At 36.1% G+C, this 15515-nt stretch overlaps 1 protein-coding gene across 2 annotated transcripts in view; it reads right to left on the minus strand.

Annotated features, from left to right (window-relative positions):
- LOC123525688 (nucleoprotein TPR-like) overlaps positions 1-15515 on the minus strand; it is a 94870-nt gene that overhangs the window by 42561 nt on the left and 36794 nt on the right. For both annotated transcript variants that reach the window (XM_053538897.1, XM_053538896.1), the window contains exons 29-37: positions 13654-13941; positions 13172-13282; positions 12686-12804; positions 11699-11846; positions 10629-10766; positions 7157-7341; positions 6308-6370; positions 4767-4808; positions 3357-3398 (exon numbers count right to left, since the gene is read on the minus strand). In XM_053538897.1, coding sequence (XP_053394872.1) covers positions 3357-3398; positions 4767-4808; positions 6308-6370; positions 7157-7341; positions 10629-10766; positions 11699-11846; positions 12686-12804; positions 13172-13282; positions 13654-13941 — 1136 coding nt within the window. The remainder of the gene's footprint in view (positions 1-3356; positions 3399-4766; positions 4809-6307; positions 6371-7156; positions 7342-10628; positions 10767-11698; positions 11847-12685; positions 12805-13171; positions 13283-13653; positions 13942-15515) is intronic.

Genomic DNA, 15515 nt, shown 5'->3' on the forward strand with positions numbered 1-15515 from the left:
AATATCAGTAGTAATTAAACAAACCAGTAAGGGCTTCTTCTTCCAATAATTTATCCGCTTACTGACTGCAAAACTCAACCCACGCAAAGTTGTAGAAGCGTTGTTATAAACAGGTCACGCGTGTTCGCCGACAAGTGTCCAGAATGTAGTTAGGATTCATCCGCGAAGTCTCGCGCAAGAGTTAACGTACTGCACATATCTTATTCGGGTCATTTAAAACGAAGCTGTCATAATTTGATTTCATCGATGTAGTAAACTCTTTGATAAGAGACATTCCAATGCTTTCAGGGGTACCTGACTCAATAAAATACTAGCAGTATGTTCTAGAACTATATTTTGTCTTTCGCTGGATGTTACGCAAGTTTGGTAAGCCTGCGCAATTCATAAAATGCACAGCACAATAAATTTGTTATTTGTGCAATGATTTTAAAGATTATTTTTTGAAACGGACAGGGTAACAAATGGATAATTTGGCTAATAAGTTAATATGCAGTTTTTATTTGAATTTGTGAACATCATATTTGCTATTTTTTGACAAAAGGGCATAAAATTCATCACCATAGTCATATGCGCAAATTTATTACCAAATCCCGCAGAATCGTTATGCGTGTTTATGCTTAATGAGTTACCGCGGAAGAAAATACGTGGCTTTATTCGAGTAGTGCACAATTACAAGTAATAAATTTGAAAGATTACATCGTATATTAGTCATAGCAAATGGGATTGACATAACTGAACTTCATTCGATCAATGAACTCTTTGAAATTAGAGACAATCTACTGGAACTACATCACTTCGCTGTGTTGTGAGGCCATTTAATAAGAATGAGAAATCGGGCGATAGCAAGGACTCGTCAAACCCTTGACAGCGTTTAGCCGACTCAAAAAGATTGCTTTATGCATGGCAAAGTTACAGCCTGGATAAGGTCTAAAATGACTTTTGAGATAGGGACCCGAGGTTTGCACTCTACACACCGTCTCATAGAGGTGAACATTTATGCTAGAAAAAAAAAAAAATTGCTCCATACTTATATGACCTTTGATCCCTAACTGTGACCTTGACAGTTGAGATAGGAACCTGGGGTTTGCACAAGACACTCCGTCTCATTGAGTTAAACATTCATGCCAAATATAAACTAGAGCTATCACTAAAGGTGATGAATGTACCTCCCGCATGCACTGACACAGTACATTGCAATTTGACGCAAACAAGATTGCATAACTATGTGGACTGTATGTATATAGACTGTATGTATACAGTATAGTAACAAAAAGCAAAGTCCCATAACTATGCAGAATATTTATCTAAAAGAACGTAACATGCACCATGCACAACTAGGGTTGGTACTGATCACTTGTGTGAAGTTTCATTAAATTGTGTGCAAGGGTTCGGAAGACTAGGCGCGCACAAGATTGCATATGCAGACTGTATGTACGTAGTATGTTAACAAGAAACAAAGTCCCATAACTCTGCAATTTTTGTCGTTGAAAGAACCCAACATGCCCCATGCACAACTACTATTGTTACTGATCACTTGTGTGAAGTTTCATTAAATTGTGTGCAAGGGTTCGGAAGACTAGGCGCCAAAAGATTGCATATGCAGACTGTATGTACGTAGTATGTTAACAAGAAACAAAGTCCCATAACTCTGCAATTTTTGTTGTTGAAAGAACCTTACATACCCCATGCACAACTACTGTTGTTACTGATCACTTGTGTGAAGTTTCATTAAATTGTGTCAAGGGGATGAGGAGAGATGGTGCGCACAAGATTGTGTCTATGTATATAGTATAGTAACAAAAAACAAAGTCCTGTAACTCTGTAAATTGTTTTTCTGAAAAAACCTAACATGTCCCATGCACAACTACTGTTGTTACTGATCACTTGTGTGAAGTTTCATTAAATTGTGTCAAGGGGATGAGGAGAGATGGTGCGCACAAGATTGTGTCTATGTATTTAGTATAGTAACAAAAAACAAAGTCCCGTAACTCAGCAAATTGTTTTTCTGAAAAAACCTAACATGTCCCATGCACAACTACTGCTGTTACTGATCACTTGTGTGAAGTTTCATTAAATTGTGTCAAGGGGATGAGGAGAGATGGTGCGCACAAGATTGTGTCTATGTATTTAGTATAGTAACAAAAAACAAAGTCCCGTAACTCTGCAAATTGTTTTTCTGAAAAAACCTAACATGTCCCATGCACAACTACTGTTGTTACTGATCACTTGTGTGAAGTTTCATTAAATTGTGTCAAGGGGATGAGGAGAGATGGTGCACACAAGATTGTGTCTATGTATATAGTATAGTAACAAAAAACAAAGTCCCGTAACTCTGCAAATTGTTTTTCTGAAAAAACCTAACATGTCCCATGCACAACTACTGTTGTTACTGATCACTTGTGTGAAGTTTCATTAAATTGTGTCAAGGGGATGAGGAGAGATGGTGCGCACAAGATTGTGTCTATGTATTTAGTATAGTAACAAAAAACAAAGTCCCGTAACTCAGCAAATTGTTTTTCTGAAAAAACCTAACATGTCCCATGCACAACTACTGCTGTTACTGATCACTTGTGTGAAGTTTCATTAAATTGTGTCAAGGGGATGAGGAGAGATGGTGTGCACAAGATTGTGTCTATGTATATAGTATAGTAACAAAAAACAAAGTCCTGTAACTCTGCAATTTTTTTTTCTGAAAGACCCTAACATGCCCCATGCACAACTACCGTTGTTATTGATCACTTGTGTGAAGTTTCATTAAACTGTCAAGGGGATGAGGAGAGATGGTGCGCACAAGATTGTGTCTACGGACGGACGGACAGACAGACAACCTGAAACCAGTATACCCCCTCTTACAACTTTGTCGGGGGGTACAACAAGATTCCTCAATGTATGTCAAATTTATGGGTCGGACAAGATCTGACATGACCTTTGACCTCCAACTGTGACCTCTGAGATAGGAACCTGTGGTTTGTGCATGACACTCCGTCTCACTGAGGTTAACATTCATGCCATATATAAACCAAATTGCTCTATGCATGTCAAAGTTATGGTCCGGTCAAACAAATCCAGAACCACACACACACGCACTGACACCGAACAGCCATTTGGACAACTTTGTCTTCGCTTCTGCAAGCTGGCTTGACAAAAACGAAAGCCGAAATATATTTCTCTGCTCCTTGGTGACTTTATTCTTGGCTCTTCATTTGCTCCTATTTTCTACCTCAATTTTTCCAGAAAATTGTCAATCAACTTTTGATTGGGTGTGGCCTTAGCATAAAAGCAACACTTAGATGCATTTTTTTTGTGAGATTTCAAAAATCTGGTAATGATGGAGTAAATAAATATACATATCAAACCTTAGTTTTGTGTGCTCATCTTTCAACTGTGTTAACTGCCTCCTGAAAGACAAACATGTAGCAATGCAATTTTTACTACGTACATGTACATATTTGAAAGTACATTACCTCAATTACTGTTCTCTGCTCCCAAGAAATTGAATACATATTCAATATCAGAAAGGACTTGTTTTCAAACTGATGTATATTGTGCCATGTATTGTACACTGGTATTATATATTGTCACCTGAGCACATTTAGTGGACAAGTGCTTCTTTATGCTAGCTGAATTTATTTTCATGAGACATGTTTCGTGATCCTAGGCCCAAGGGTTATCAAGTTATCATCTGGAAACTGTTTAACTGTTATGGGTCACTGTGACCTTGACCTCTGACCTACTGATTCCAAAATCAAATGAATCATCTGCTGGTCATGACCTACCTCCCTATCAACTTTCATCATCCTAGGCCCAAGCGTTCTTGAGTTATCATCTGGTCACTAAGACCTTGACCTTTGACCTACTTTTCTCAAAATCAATAGGTGTCACCTGCTGGTCATGACTTACCTCCCTATCAACTTTCATGGTCCTAGGCCCAAGTGTTCTTGAGTTATCATCCGGAAACCGATTGGTCTATTGGACTGACCAACAGACATATGCCAAACAATATACCCCTCCTTCTTTGAAGGTTGTGTGTGTGTGTGTGAAGGGGGAGGGGGGGGCATAATAACTTTCACATATTTTGTTGTATATGACATTCGAATCTGTCTCCTGGTCATTCTGTTGACCAGACAGAACAACTGCTTCATTGTCTAATAAATGTTTTCCCCGATTCAGTTCATACAATATGAATATCATAATTTTAAATGGAACAAATAGGGAGAATGTAAACATGTGTTTGTAAATCTCTACAGCATGACAATGACATCATCAACTTCAAAAAAAGGCTTCCGCTTTTACATGCTTTCTGAATCTTCCTACTTCAATAACTTTTGTAGTAATAATCCAATTATAATAATAAGCATCTGAACGACAAACAATGATTTATTCAAGAGCAAATCACTGAATGAGATGTATTATTTCGATTCTAACACATTACCAAGGATTTTTAAGTACATCCTTGACGACATTCATTAAATATTTGCCCGTTTTCAATCGGTTTCTTTTCCAGCGTGCCGCTATGCCGTTTGACGCCATGACGTAATAATTGTGACGTCAGAACAGTGATTTGTTGTATGACAATTCACTGTTTTTTGCCTTCTTTGTTTAATAGGAAAATGAATCGTATCGTGTTAGAATATGGAATGTTCTTCTAATCCCATTGACATAAAAATCCAATAATAAGTACGGTTTGTAAGGTTTGAATTTATGTGCAAGAAGCCTGAAAATCTATCCTATCACATTACAGAACTACATATATATTCTATACTTACTGTAGTTTTGCTACCTCTATGCCTGCTTTAGTTGCCTCTGCTCTGAAAACAACAGTACATTCTATATGAAATATACAGCAGCAAAATTAGCATTTCTGTTGGTTTCTTAATTGTCAATCCAAAACTTACTTTTAATAAAGAGGGCTCTAAGTTACTCACCTGACCATTTTGACCTTGAATATATGTATGGCACACTGACGCATAAAATAAGTCACATGCTCCCCATCTGAACAAATCTGAGGGAGGACCTTACAAGGATGATGTGGAACAAGTTTAATGAAAACCAATCAAGCAGTTCAAGGGAAAAAGTCATTTAAACATATTTCTATATCTAGCTCTAGTGTCCGCTTAAATATGCAACATTCCCTATTTGAACATTTTGATCTTGGAAGAGAAACTATTAAATGATCTAATGAAGACAAATCAAGTGTTGTATAGAAAGATTTCATTTAAAGGTATTTCTTTTTTAGCTCTAGCAATCCTTAAAAGGGACCAAGTGCCCCCTTTGAATAAATTTGGGAGATCTTGTAACGACGGAACATAAGAAGTTTGAAGATCAATCAAACTCTTTACGAGAAGAAGTCATGTAAAGGTATTTCTGTTTTTTGCTCTAGTGGATCCTAAAAGGGGTGGATTGACCCCATTTGAACACAATTTTAGAGATCTTACAACAGTGCATCAGGCCAACTTTGATGAGGAGTCATCAAACAGTTGAGTAGAACTATAAAAATAAATAGATTGGCAACTTGAAATGCATATAGAGCAAATCTCGCCAACCTCCCATGACAAAAAAACGAGATCTCGTTTACCGGAAGTGGCGCTTTCTCCACGCGCCATTTTGTATGCGAAAGCAATTATTCATCGGTAAAATAATTATCACCGTATGACCACGCTTCTTTCGATGGCAAAAAAAAACGTGTACTTCGTGTCTTAAGACCATTTCAAATTAAACTAATTTTGTTTTAGAAGCTAACATGTATTTCAAATGTAGTTTTAAAGGTACAAATTGTAACTCCATGCTCGCCGATGTTTGTTTTTAGTAAGATAACGCCGAATCACGCTCTGACACGAGCTCACGCGAGATTACACCCAGTTGCCATTCTGTGTATTTTATACTTCTTTGAGTAGAAGTTGTTTAAAGGTTTTTCTATTTTAAGCTCTAGAGACACCTAGAAGGGGTCCAAAGGTCTCATCTAACAAATCTGGAAGACGGTCTTCCTTACAATGATGCTACAGACCATTTGATCAAGATCCATCAAGTGGTTGATCAGAACTTGTTTAAATGTTTTTCTATTTTAACTGATCAGAAGTTGTTTAATGGTGTCTAACAAAGTTTGATGAAGCTGTTTAATCGTTTCTCTATTTCTAGCTCTAGCAGCCCTTAAAAGGGGCCCACTGCCCCATTTGAACAAAACTGGAAGAGGACATTATAATGATGCTTGCAGCTTCTCAAAAGTCTTGTGCTTTACCTACTGAGATGATGAGGTTGGCTAGAATCTGAATTCACAAATACAATTGATACAATAAAACAAACAGCTTACTTTGCTTTATGTAACTCGTCTGTGGTACTGTTCACCTGTTTCCTCATTTCTTCTCTCTCCTGACTGAAAAAAGATAAAGGTTTTACTATTTTCCTTAAAAAGGGACAAATGTAGACACTATTAAACTGCAATCAACCTAAGAAAAAGCATATTGTTAAAAGTCAGTTACTGTTAAGTAAATTGTTAATGTGCAGGTTGTTGTTGTTTAAGTTGTTGTTAAGTAAGGTTGGTGATGAGAAAGTTGTTGGTGTGTAATTTGCTGTTAAGTAAGTTGTTATTAAATAAGTTGTTGGAATGTAAGTTGCCATTTAGTAAGTTGTTGTTAAATAAGTTGTTGGAGTGTAAGTTGCCATTAAGTAAGTTGTTTAGTAAGCTGTTGTTAAATAAGTTGTTGGAGTGTAAGCTGCCGTTAAGTAAGTTGTTTAGTAAGTTGCCATTAAGTAAGTTTTTGTTGTGCAGGTTTTTTGTTGTGCAATCTGTTGTTACATAAGTTGTTGTTAAGTAATTTGTTGGTGTGTAACTTGTTGTTGTGTCAATTGCTGTGTTGTTAAGTAATCTGTTAGTGTGTAAGTTGCTGTGAAGTAAGTTGGTTATGAGTAAACTGTTGTTACGTAATTTAGTGACGAGTAAGTTGCTGTTAAGTCAGTTGATGAGAAAGCTGTTGCTTAGTAAGTTTTGTTAAGTTGTTGGTGTCTACGGTGTTGTGTAACTTGACCCTTATTACCTTCTACAAATCTTTCTTATGAAAGGAACTGTGCATTTTACAGAATACACTCATTTACAAAAATGACTGTCATTAACAATTCAATGAATGCATACAGATTATAAAGGCAGTCAGTAGTAACTCACATGAGACGTTTATGTTCCTCTGGGTCAGTTTTATGGGACTGTTCTATCAGCTGATTGGTTCTGTTTCGCCATCGTTCAACCTCTCCCAATATAGACTTCTTATCTATGGCTAGAGCATCTCTCTGAGACTGCAGTTCACGGATTTCTGATTGCAGGGGTCTAATTGTCTCCTCAAGTTTTGTGAGCTGTAACAGTTTAAACATGTATATCCACTGTAACATGATCATATTTAATTTAGCTATCAAACTTGACTATTATCAAACTGAATTTCTTACTGAATGGAGAATCAAATTCTTTGTAACTCCTTGACACTTTTTAAACTTTGTAACAAAGTTACATTTCATTAAATACATGTTTGACATGAATAAAACTTAGTACCACTGATTTAGTGTGTTAACTCATACAAGACATTTGTCAGCAGTATTTCTGTCATACAAGCAAGGATGGCTCTGGATATTTTTTAGCTGTTGCCAACACTTTCGCCATTTGGCAAAAAGTTGGAGCCAAAGAGATGCCACTGGAGCCAACATTGGTGCCAAAGGAAGATGGGAAATGAAAGTTCATTTTAGCTGCATTATAAACTACAAGAACAAAAACAAATACTAAAATTCAAGTTCATTTATTTCAGTTTTATTTCCAAAACTACAAAACAAATAGAATAAAAAGCACAGTTTAAAGAACATTTTAGTAAAATGAGTCTTTTACAAGTTCTTAACCATTTCTAAAAAAGTAAAAACTGCCCTATGAAAAAGGTCACCTTTAAATTTTTATCTGAAATTTACGCATCCGAAACTCGTAAATTTATCTGGTGCATGATCAAACGCCATAGGAGTTTCCATACATGTTTCGCTTCTCTTACTTTAATAATGCCCTATTCTTGCATCAACTTGTTCAGATTTATTCATTTAATTGATTTATTTATTAATCTTTTCGAAAATAATACCAAACTTTGCGTTCTTTTTACAATATTTTTACGGCAGTTCGGATGTCCGCAGGATCGATTCCCTGGCAATTCATTTATAGAAACTGCCAGGCCAGATTTGAAATATATTTCGATGCAATTTATAATAAAATCAAGAAAAAACATACAACTGATGCATAAGATCATGTTGAAGGAGGTTTAAGTCTGCACTTGATAAAATTATCGGGCTTTTACACGCCGACTGAAAATTTAAACAAGAGGGCCATGAAGGCCCTGTATCGCTCACCTGACCTACAGACCTAAAGATCATTAAGATTAACATTCTGACCAAGTTTCATTAAGATATGGTCATAAATGTGGCCTCTAAAGTGTTAACTAGCCATTCCTTTGAAATGACCCCGTGACCTAGTTTTTGACCCGATATGACCCAGATTCGAACTTGACCTAAAGATCATCAAGTTAAATTATGACTAAGTTTCATGAATATATAGTCATAAATGTGGCCTCTAGAGTGTTAACAAGGTTTTCCTTTGATATGACCTAGTGACCTAGTTTTTGACCCCAACTGACCCAGATTTAAACTTGATCTAAAGATCATCAAGATTAATATTCTGACAAAGTTTCATTAAGATATGGTCATAACTGTGGCCTCTAAAGTGTTAACTAGCTTTCCTTTGATTTGACCTGGGTGACCTAGTTTTTGATCCGACATGACCCAGATTCAAACCTGCCCTAAAGATCATCAAGTTTAACATTCTGACTAAGTTTCATGAAGATATAGTCATAAATATGGCCTCTACAGTGTTAACAAGCTTTTCCTTTGATCTGACCTAGTGACCTAGTTTTTGACCCCACCTGACCCCGATTTACAACTGACCTTAAGATCATCAAGATTTACATTCTGACCAAGTTTCATTATGATATGGTCATAAATGTGGTCCTACAGTGTAAACTAGCTTTTCCTTTGATTTGACCTGGTGACCCAGTTTTTTTATCCTACATGACCCAGATTCAAACTGGACCTTAAGATCATCAAGATTAACATTCTGGTCAAGTTTCATTAAGATTGGGCCAAAATTGTGACCTCTAGAGTGTTAACAAGCTTTTCCTTTGATTTGACCTGGTGACCTAGTTTTTGAACCCAGATGACCCAATATCGAACTCGTCCAAGATTTTATATGAGGGTAACATTCTGACCAAGTTTCATTAAGATGGGCCAAAAATGTGACCCTAGAGTGTTAACAAGCTTTTCCTTTGATTTGACCTGATGACCTAGTTTTTGATCCCAGATGACCCAATATCGAACTCGTCCAAGATTTTTATTGAGGTAACATTCTGACCAAGTTTCATTAAGATTGGGCCAAAAATGTGACCTCTAGAGTGTTAACAAGCTTTTCCTTTGATTTGACCTGATGACCTAGTTTTTGATCCCAGATGACCCAATATCGAACTCGTCCAAGATTTTATTGAGGGTAACATTCTGACCAAGTTTCATTAAGATTGGGCCAAAAATGTGACCTCTAGAGTGTTAACAGTCAAATTGTTGACGACGGACGGACGGACGACGGACGACGGACACAGGGCGATCACTAAAGCTCACCTTTGAGCACTTCGTGCTCAGGTGAGCTAAAAATTAAACGAGACTTACCTTGGTAAAAGTCGAAGTTTGATTTCAATTCTTTGAGTAAGAATTGATTGAGGGCTTAACTGCCGCCCTCCCATCCGACAGTGTGTTGTTGATTAGAAATTAATTGCTGCATGTTTTTATTAACTAATGGGAAAAAACGAAAAAGAATTTTCAGAATGGCGGCGGCTAACTTAATTGATAAACTACAGTGGGATATAAACGCTATGATTGGTTGAAGTTTGACAGGCAAGTAGGCGGAGTTAACCTCTCTCAAGGTTATACAGCCAGTACAATACCTAAGCTTCAGCCTGAGTGAGCTGCCCCTGTAGCTGATCTCTCTCAAGGTTATATACAGCCAGTACAATACCTTAGTTTCAGCCTGAGTGAGCTGTCCCTGTAGCTGATCTCTCTCAAGGTTATATACAGCCAGTACAATACCTTAGCTTTAGCCTGAGTGAACTGCCCTGTAGCAATCTCTCTCAAGGTTATATACAGCCAGTACAATACCTTAGCTTTAGCCCGAGTTAGCTGCACTGTAGCTGATCTCTCTCAAGGTTATATACAGCCAGTACAATACCTTAGCTTTTCAGCCTGAGTGAACTGCCCTGTAGCCATCTCTCAAGGTTATATACAGCCAGTACAATACCTAAGCTTTAGCCTGAGTGAGCTGCACTGTAGCTGATCTCTCTCAAGGTTATATACAGCCAGTACAATACCTTAGCTTCAGCCTGAGTGAACTGCCCTGTAGCCATCTCTCTCAAGGTTATATACAGCCAGTACAATACCTTAGCTTTAGCCTGAGTGAGCTGCACTGTAGCTGATCTCTCTCAAGGTTATACAGCTAGAACAATACCTTAGCTTCAGCCTGACTGAGCTGCACTGTAGCTGATCTCTCTCAAGGTTATATACAACCAGTACAATACCTTAGCTTCAGCCTGAGTGAGCTGTCCCTGTAGCTGATCCCTCTCCTCCCTCAACAGTTTATTACTGTCATGTAACAGGTTGTAAGACTCTACTCTGTGCATCAACTCTGCATGCTGGGCCGCTGTCTGTGCCTCAGCCTGTAAGCAGCAACATAATTTACAGTATATATAACAATGAGTCACAGTGAACTTTTTAATTCAAGTATGATATATGGTTTGCATGTGCACAAGTAGAAATTACTGAAATTCTTTCTTACAGTTTTATTTTTATCTAGCATACTTTGCAAATCTCTAAAAGGGCCAAATCAAAAGCTAAATTGACTGCTAGATATTGTCCATTCTGAAGTTTATTTTCAGTTTCTATAGTGAGAAATGTGACTGTATGGAAATAACAATTAACATTCTTCATGCTGCAATTAACAACATATCATTTTGAAAACACTTTCTATATATGTGTATTGCTCCTTTTAACTCCTTATTTAATCCATAGTTTGAAAAGAACATAGCTGCTCAAGTCAAAAGCATGCAATACATTTAACTTCAAAGTCCCATACAGCTCTTAATTTTATGTTAAATAAAGCAGTTGTCCATGTATAGAGAATATGCCAAATCAGGGCTAGAAAAGTAAAATTTTGCATAAAAACTTATGAAGTGCCATAAAGGGAGGTAATCAAAAACAATTGATTCAATAACAATTTCTAATATATGAATCCAATATTCAACCCTTAAACAAATATATGAGACCACAATCATACAAAACTGGTTTTAACAAAGAATTTAACATATTTCATATTCATAGTGAAAAATGTGGCAGCCACATTATATACAAAATCAATAAACAAGTTATGACTAAGTAAGAAAACTTTTGTTTAAAAGGCATTTTCTCATTGCCACTTAAACACTGATAACGATTCATCTCAAAAATGGTCCCTGTAAGGACGCCTTAAATAAGGAAGGAACATAAGTGTTTTGTTTCTTAACAAATACTACATTCTTCCTAAATCCTAAATATAAGACTTAACCTTTCGAACACAGAAACTGTATATATTATTTCACAGATGTTTTATTACCTGTCTTTGTTCCCTCTCCTCGGACAGTTGTGTATTTGCTGACTCTAGCTGTTTCTCCAAACTATCACATCGTTGTTTCAATCTTGAACATTCCGTCTCTACAACATCTAACTTGCCTTCTGATATATCCTTCTCCTTTCTCAAATATCTGCAAATGTTCAAATTACAACATGTAAATGCAATTTATTCCTTTTGTCACATAATATTTGATGAGATACTGTAATAAATAGAGCTTTCTATACATCTCCATTCTACCCAAAGACAAAATATCTAAATAAAAGTACCTACTGCACATCTTTTACCTGACTACTTATGCTTATCAAAAGTAACATTCAACTAGAGCTATCACTGAAAATGACCAATACTGTAAATTCATTTAATTTCGTGTGCATGAAATGTCGTGGTTTTGGTCAATATGGCAATTTTGTGGGGATATGAATTCGTGGATTTCAACTTTTGAACATAAAATTAATGGAAATTTTACTCGTTGGTTGGGATTAAATTTCATGGATTGACTCAACCACAAAATCCACGAAAATTAGTCCCCCACAAATATTAATGATTTCACAGTACCCCTGAATTACTGCTTTGTCAGAGTAAAAATTATGCAACAAATCAATCTACTATATGACTGACAAACCATAAGATTGCTCCTATATACATATATCAAACTACAAACTTCGTTTGCATGGATGTTATGAGGCAGGCTTTACATACTTTCTTTGACCAGTATTTCCAAGTTAGTGTTGTTTTTTTAAAATTTGAATGACATACCAGAATTATCCCATTGCTATATGCTGTCATGAATTCCTCACTGACAATATGAGATATACATTTATTTATAAAGCATAATATTGGGAAACTTTTTATATTTCAAATTTAGTTTGCATTTACATACACTCCTACACATCCTCTAATCAGTCATAAGAAAACCATGGCATTGCATTGTCATCATTTACAAAATCCAGTGAAAAGATTCTGCCATACCTTACAACTTCAAGAAGCTGTTCTGAGGACTTGCTGCTGTCATCCTGGGTTTGAGCCCCAGCAAACCTACGTGGTGTCGCAGCTGCCCTCTCTTGTACAGATACAACCTGGTTACTCAACTGAAAACAAAACAATAATCAGTATCAGTTAAGCTAAACATCATGCATAATGTGGTAGAAATTTATTATATAGTCCAACCTGCCTTAATAGTCACCTTGAATAAGCGAGCATCTGTCATAAGTGGCCAACATAAATCCTCCAACAAATTTTATTATTTAAATGACTTCCATTAAACATCACCTGCCTTTTGCAGTTTTATAATTTCACTCTTAATAAATGGTCACTTCATATTCTTTCTTAGCTGATAATGTGACAAGTGCTGAATCATTATCAGCAATTTTTCATTGAAGGGTCTTGCTCCCTGATATGAACGTGAAACAAGTCACTTTAAAACTGCAAATAAAAACCTTTTTATCATATACCAACCTTGCCCATTTGCTGATGTAGTGCTTGTGTCTCCTGCACCAAGTCCTTCACCCTGGCAGCCATCTTGTCTCGTTCCTCTCTCAACATTTTCTCCCTTTCCTCTGATGATGCCTGAGAATTTTTTTTTTATATTAATCTTCTATCTCTAGATTATGCAACTCATTATATTCATCTTTACAAAATAATTTTTCTGTTATTAAAGAGTTTAATTATGTATATCCATCTTTCTGTCAACATCACTTAATGTTGAGTCATTATAATTAGTTCAAACCTTTCTCAATTAGTGTTTTAAGACTTTAATTTATTTTTCTCTAAATCCTGGCAGCAAAAATATTCCTACTTGCACTTAAAACTATTCCTGTTATAAACAATGTATAAAAAACAAAAACAAAAAAGAATCCAATCTAACTGTCTCAAAAAATAAAAACACTTTCATTAAAAGTAAGTGCAAAGTTTACTAAAAGTCATTTAATAACATGTACTTTATATTCCTTAAGCTGTAATTCTGCAATCCTAGCTTGCTCCTCTTTCTCCATTAGTTTAGCATTAAAACCCTCAAGTTGTTTCTTTGCTGCGCTCAGTGCTTCTACATCAGCTGCATGTAACATCAGTTCCCGCTCATATTTGTCTTGTGCGTCTGCTGCAAGTTGCGTCTGGTTCTCACACTCTTGTTTTGCTGACATCTCCAAGGCAATGGCTGTTTCCCGTCTCTCAGTGACTTCTTGTAGTTCATTCTGAATCTCGGCTAGGTTCTTACGCAGATCTGCATTCTGCAAAAAAATAATTTGTTAATATATAGTGAAATAACATCATCAAAAAGAGTTTATACTAATATGTGTTTATTAAAATATAAGCAGAACTTGTAAGTTTAAACAAGAGCTGTCACAGGAGACAGTGCGCTCGACTATTTCGATGCTGGATAGTGAAACTGGGCACATCCGAGGAAACTAGAGCTGTCACTGGAGTGTTTAATGACTCCAATTGTGGATGAAGATATTGCACAATAGCCTGAGTCTTTGTCAAAAATATCAACTTAAAGTAATAAGAGAGGTAAAGATAAAATGTATCAAAACACTATATAAGTATATCCTAAGTAAAAAGGGGCATAATTCATCAAATATTGGTGCCAGGGTTATGCAGCTTGTGTCATATAGTGTGGGTGATGATGTTAAACAACTCTTTTAAGTTTGAATCAAATCCATTCAGTAATAACAGAGACAGAGTGAAAGTGCATCAAAACTTTAACCTAAAATTCTAAGTAGAAAGGGGGAATAATTAATGAAAAACTGGTGCCAGAGTTATGCACCTTGCATCATATGGTGTGGGTGATGATGTTGAACAACTATTTTAAGTTTGAATCAAATCCATTCAGTAATAACAGAGACAGATTGAAAGTGCATCAAAACTTTAACCTAAAATTCTAAGTGAAAAGGGGAAATAATTCATGAAAAATTGGTCCCAGAGTTATGCACCTTGTGTCATATGATAAGGGTAATGATGTTGAACAATTGTTTAAGTTTGAATCAGATACATTCAGTAATAACAGAGATGGAGTGAAAGTGCATAAAACTTTAACCTGAAATTCTAAGTAAAAAGGGGAATAATTCATGAAAAATTGTGCCAGAGTTAAGCATCTTGTGTCATATGATGTGGGTGATGATGCTGAACAACTATTTTAAGTTTGAATCAAATCCATTCAGTAATAACAGAGGTAGAGTGAAAGTGCATCAAAACTTTAACCGGAAATTCTAAGTAAAAAGGGGGGATAATTCATGAAACAAGAGCACCGCCTTGCGGGTGCTGACGCTCATCTGATTTTTTTTGTATAATAGAAATATTGTCCTACCCATGATTTTCTAAGTCTAAAAAAGGGCCACCATTCTGGCAAAAAGCAGGATAGAGTTATGTTTCTTGATGTACAGTGTCCACTTATCATGGTGAAAAACTGTTGCAAGTTTTAAAGCAATAGCTTTGATAGTTTATTAAACAAGAGTGCCAGAAGGTCACAATATACGCCCGTCACAGTAAATTTCTTTACACTAGTACCTGTATTTGCAAATGGAATTTTAATTTTCTAGTTGTTTACAGTGTTGTTTTTTTTTTTTAGAAATTATTGTAATTCTTTTATTTTTCTAAGTCCACAAAAAAAATCCTTACCAGGTAGAGATACCTTAAAATACACCCAAAATTTGAAAGTAACATCAATGTTGTACCACAGAAAAGTGGTCTTGGTTTTTCCCTAGCGTTAATTATAAACAAGAGCACCGCCTTGCGGGTGCTGACGCTCATCTGATTTTTTTTGTATAATAGAAATATTGTCCTACCCATGATTTTCTAAGTCTAA

The sequence above is a fragment of the Mercenaria mercenaria genome, chromosome 3 (genome assembly GCF_021730395.1).
Source record: "Mercenaria mercenaria strain notata chromosome 3, MADL_Memer_1, whole genome shotgun sequence".
Classification (NCBI taxonomy): Eukaryota; Metazoa; Mollusca; class Bivalvia; order Venerida; family Veneridae; genus Mercenaria; species Mercenaria mercenaria.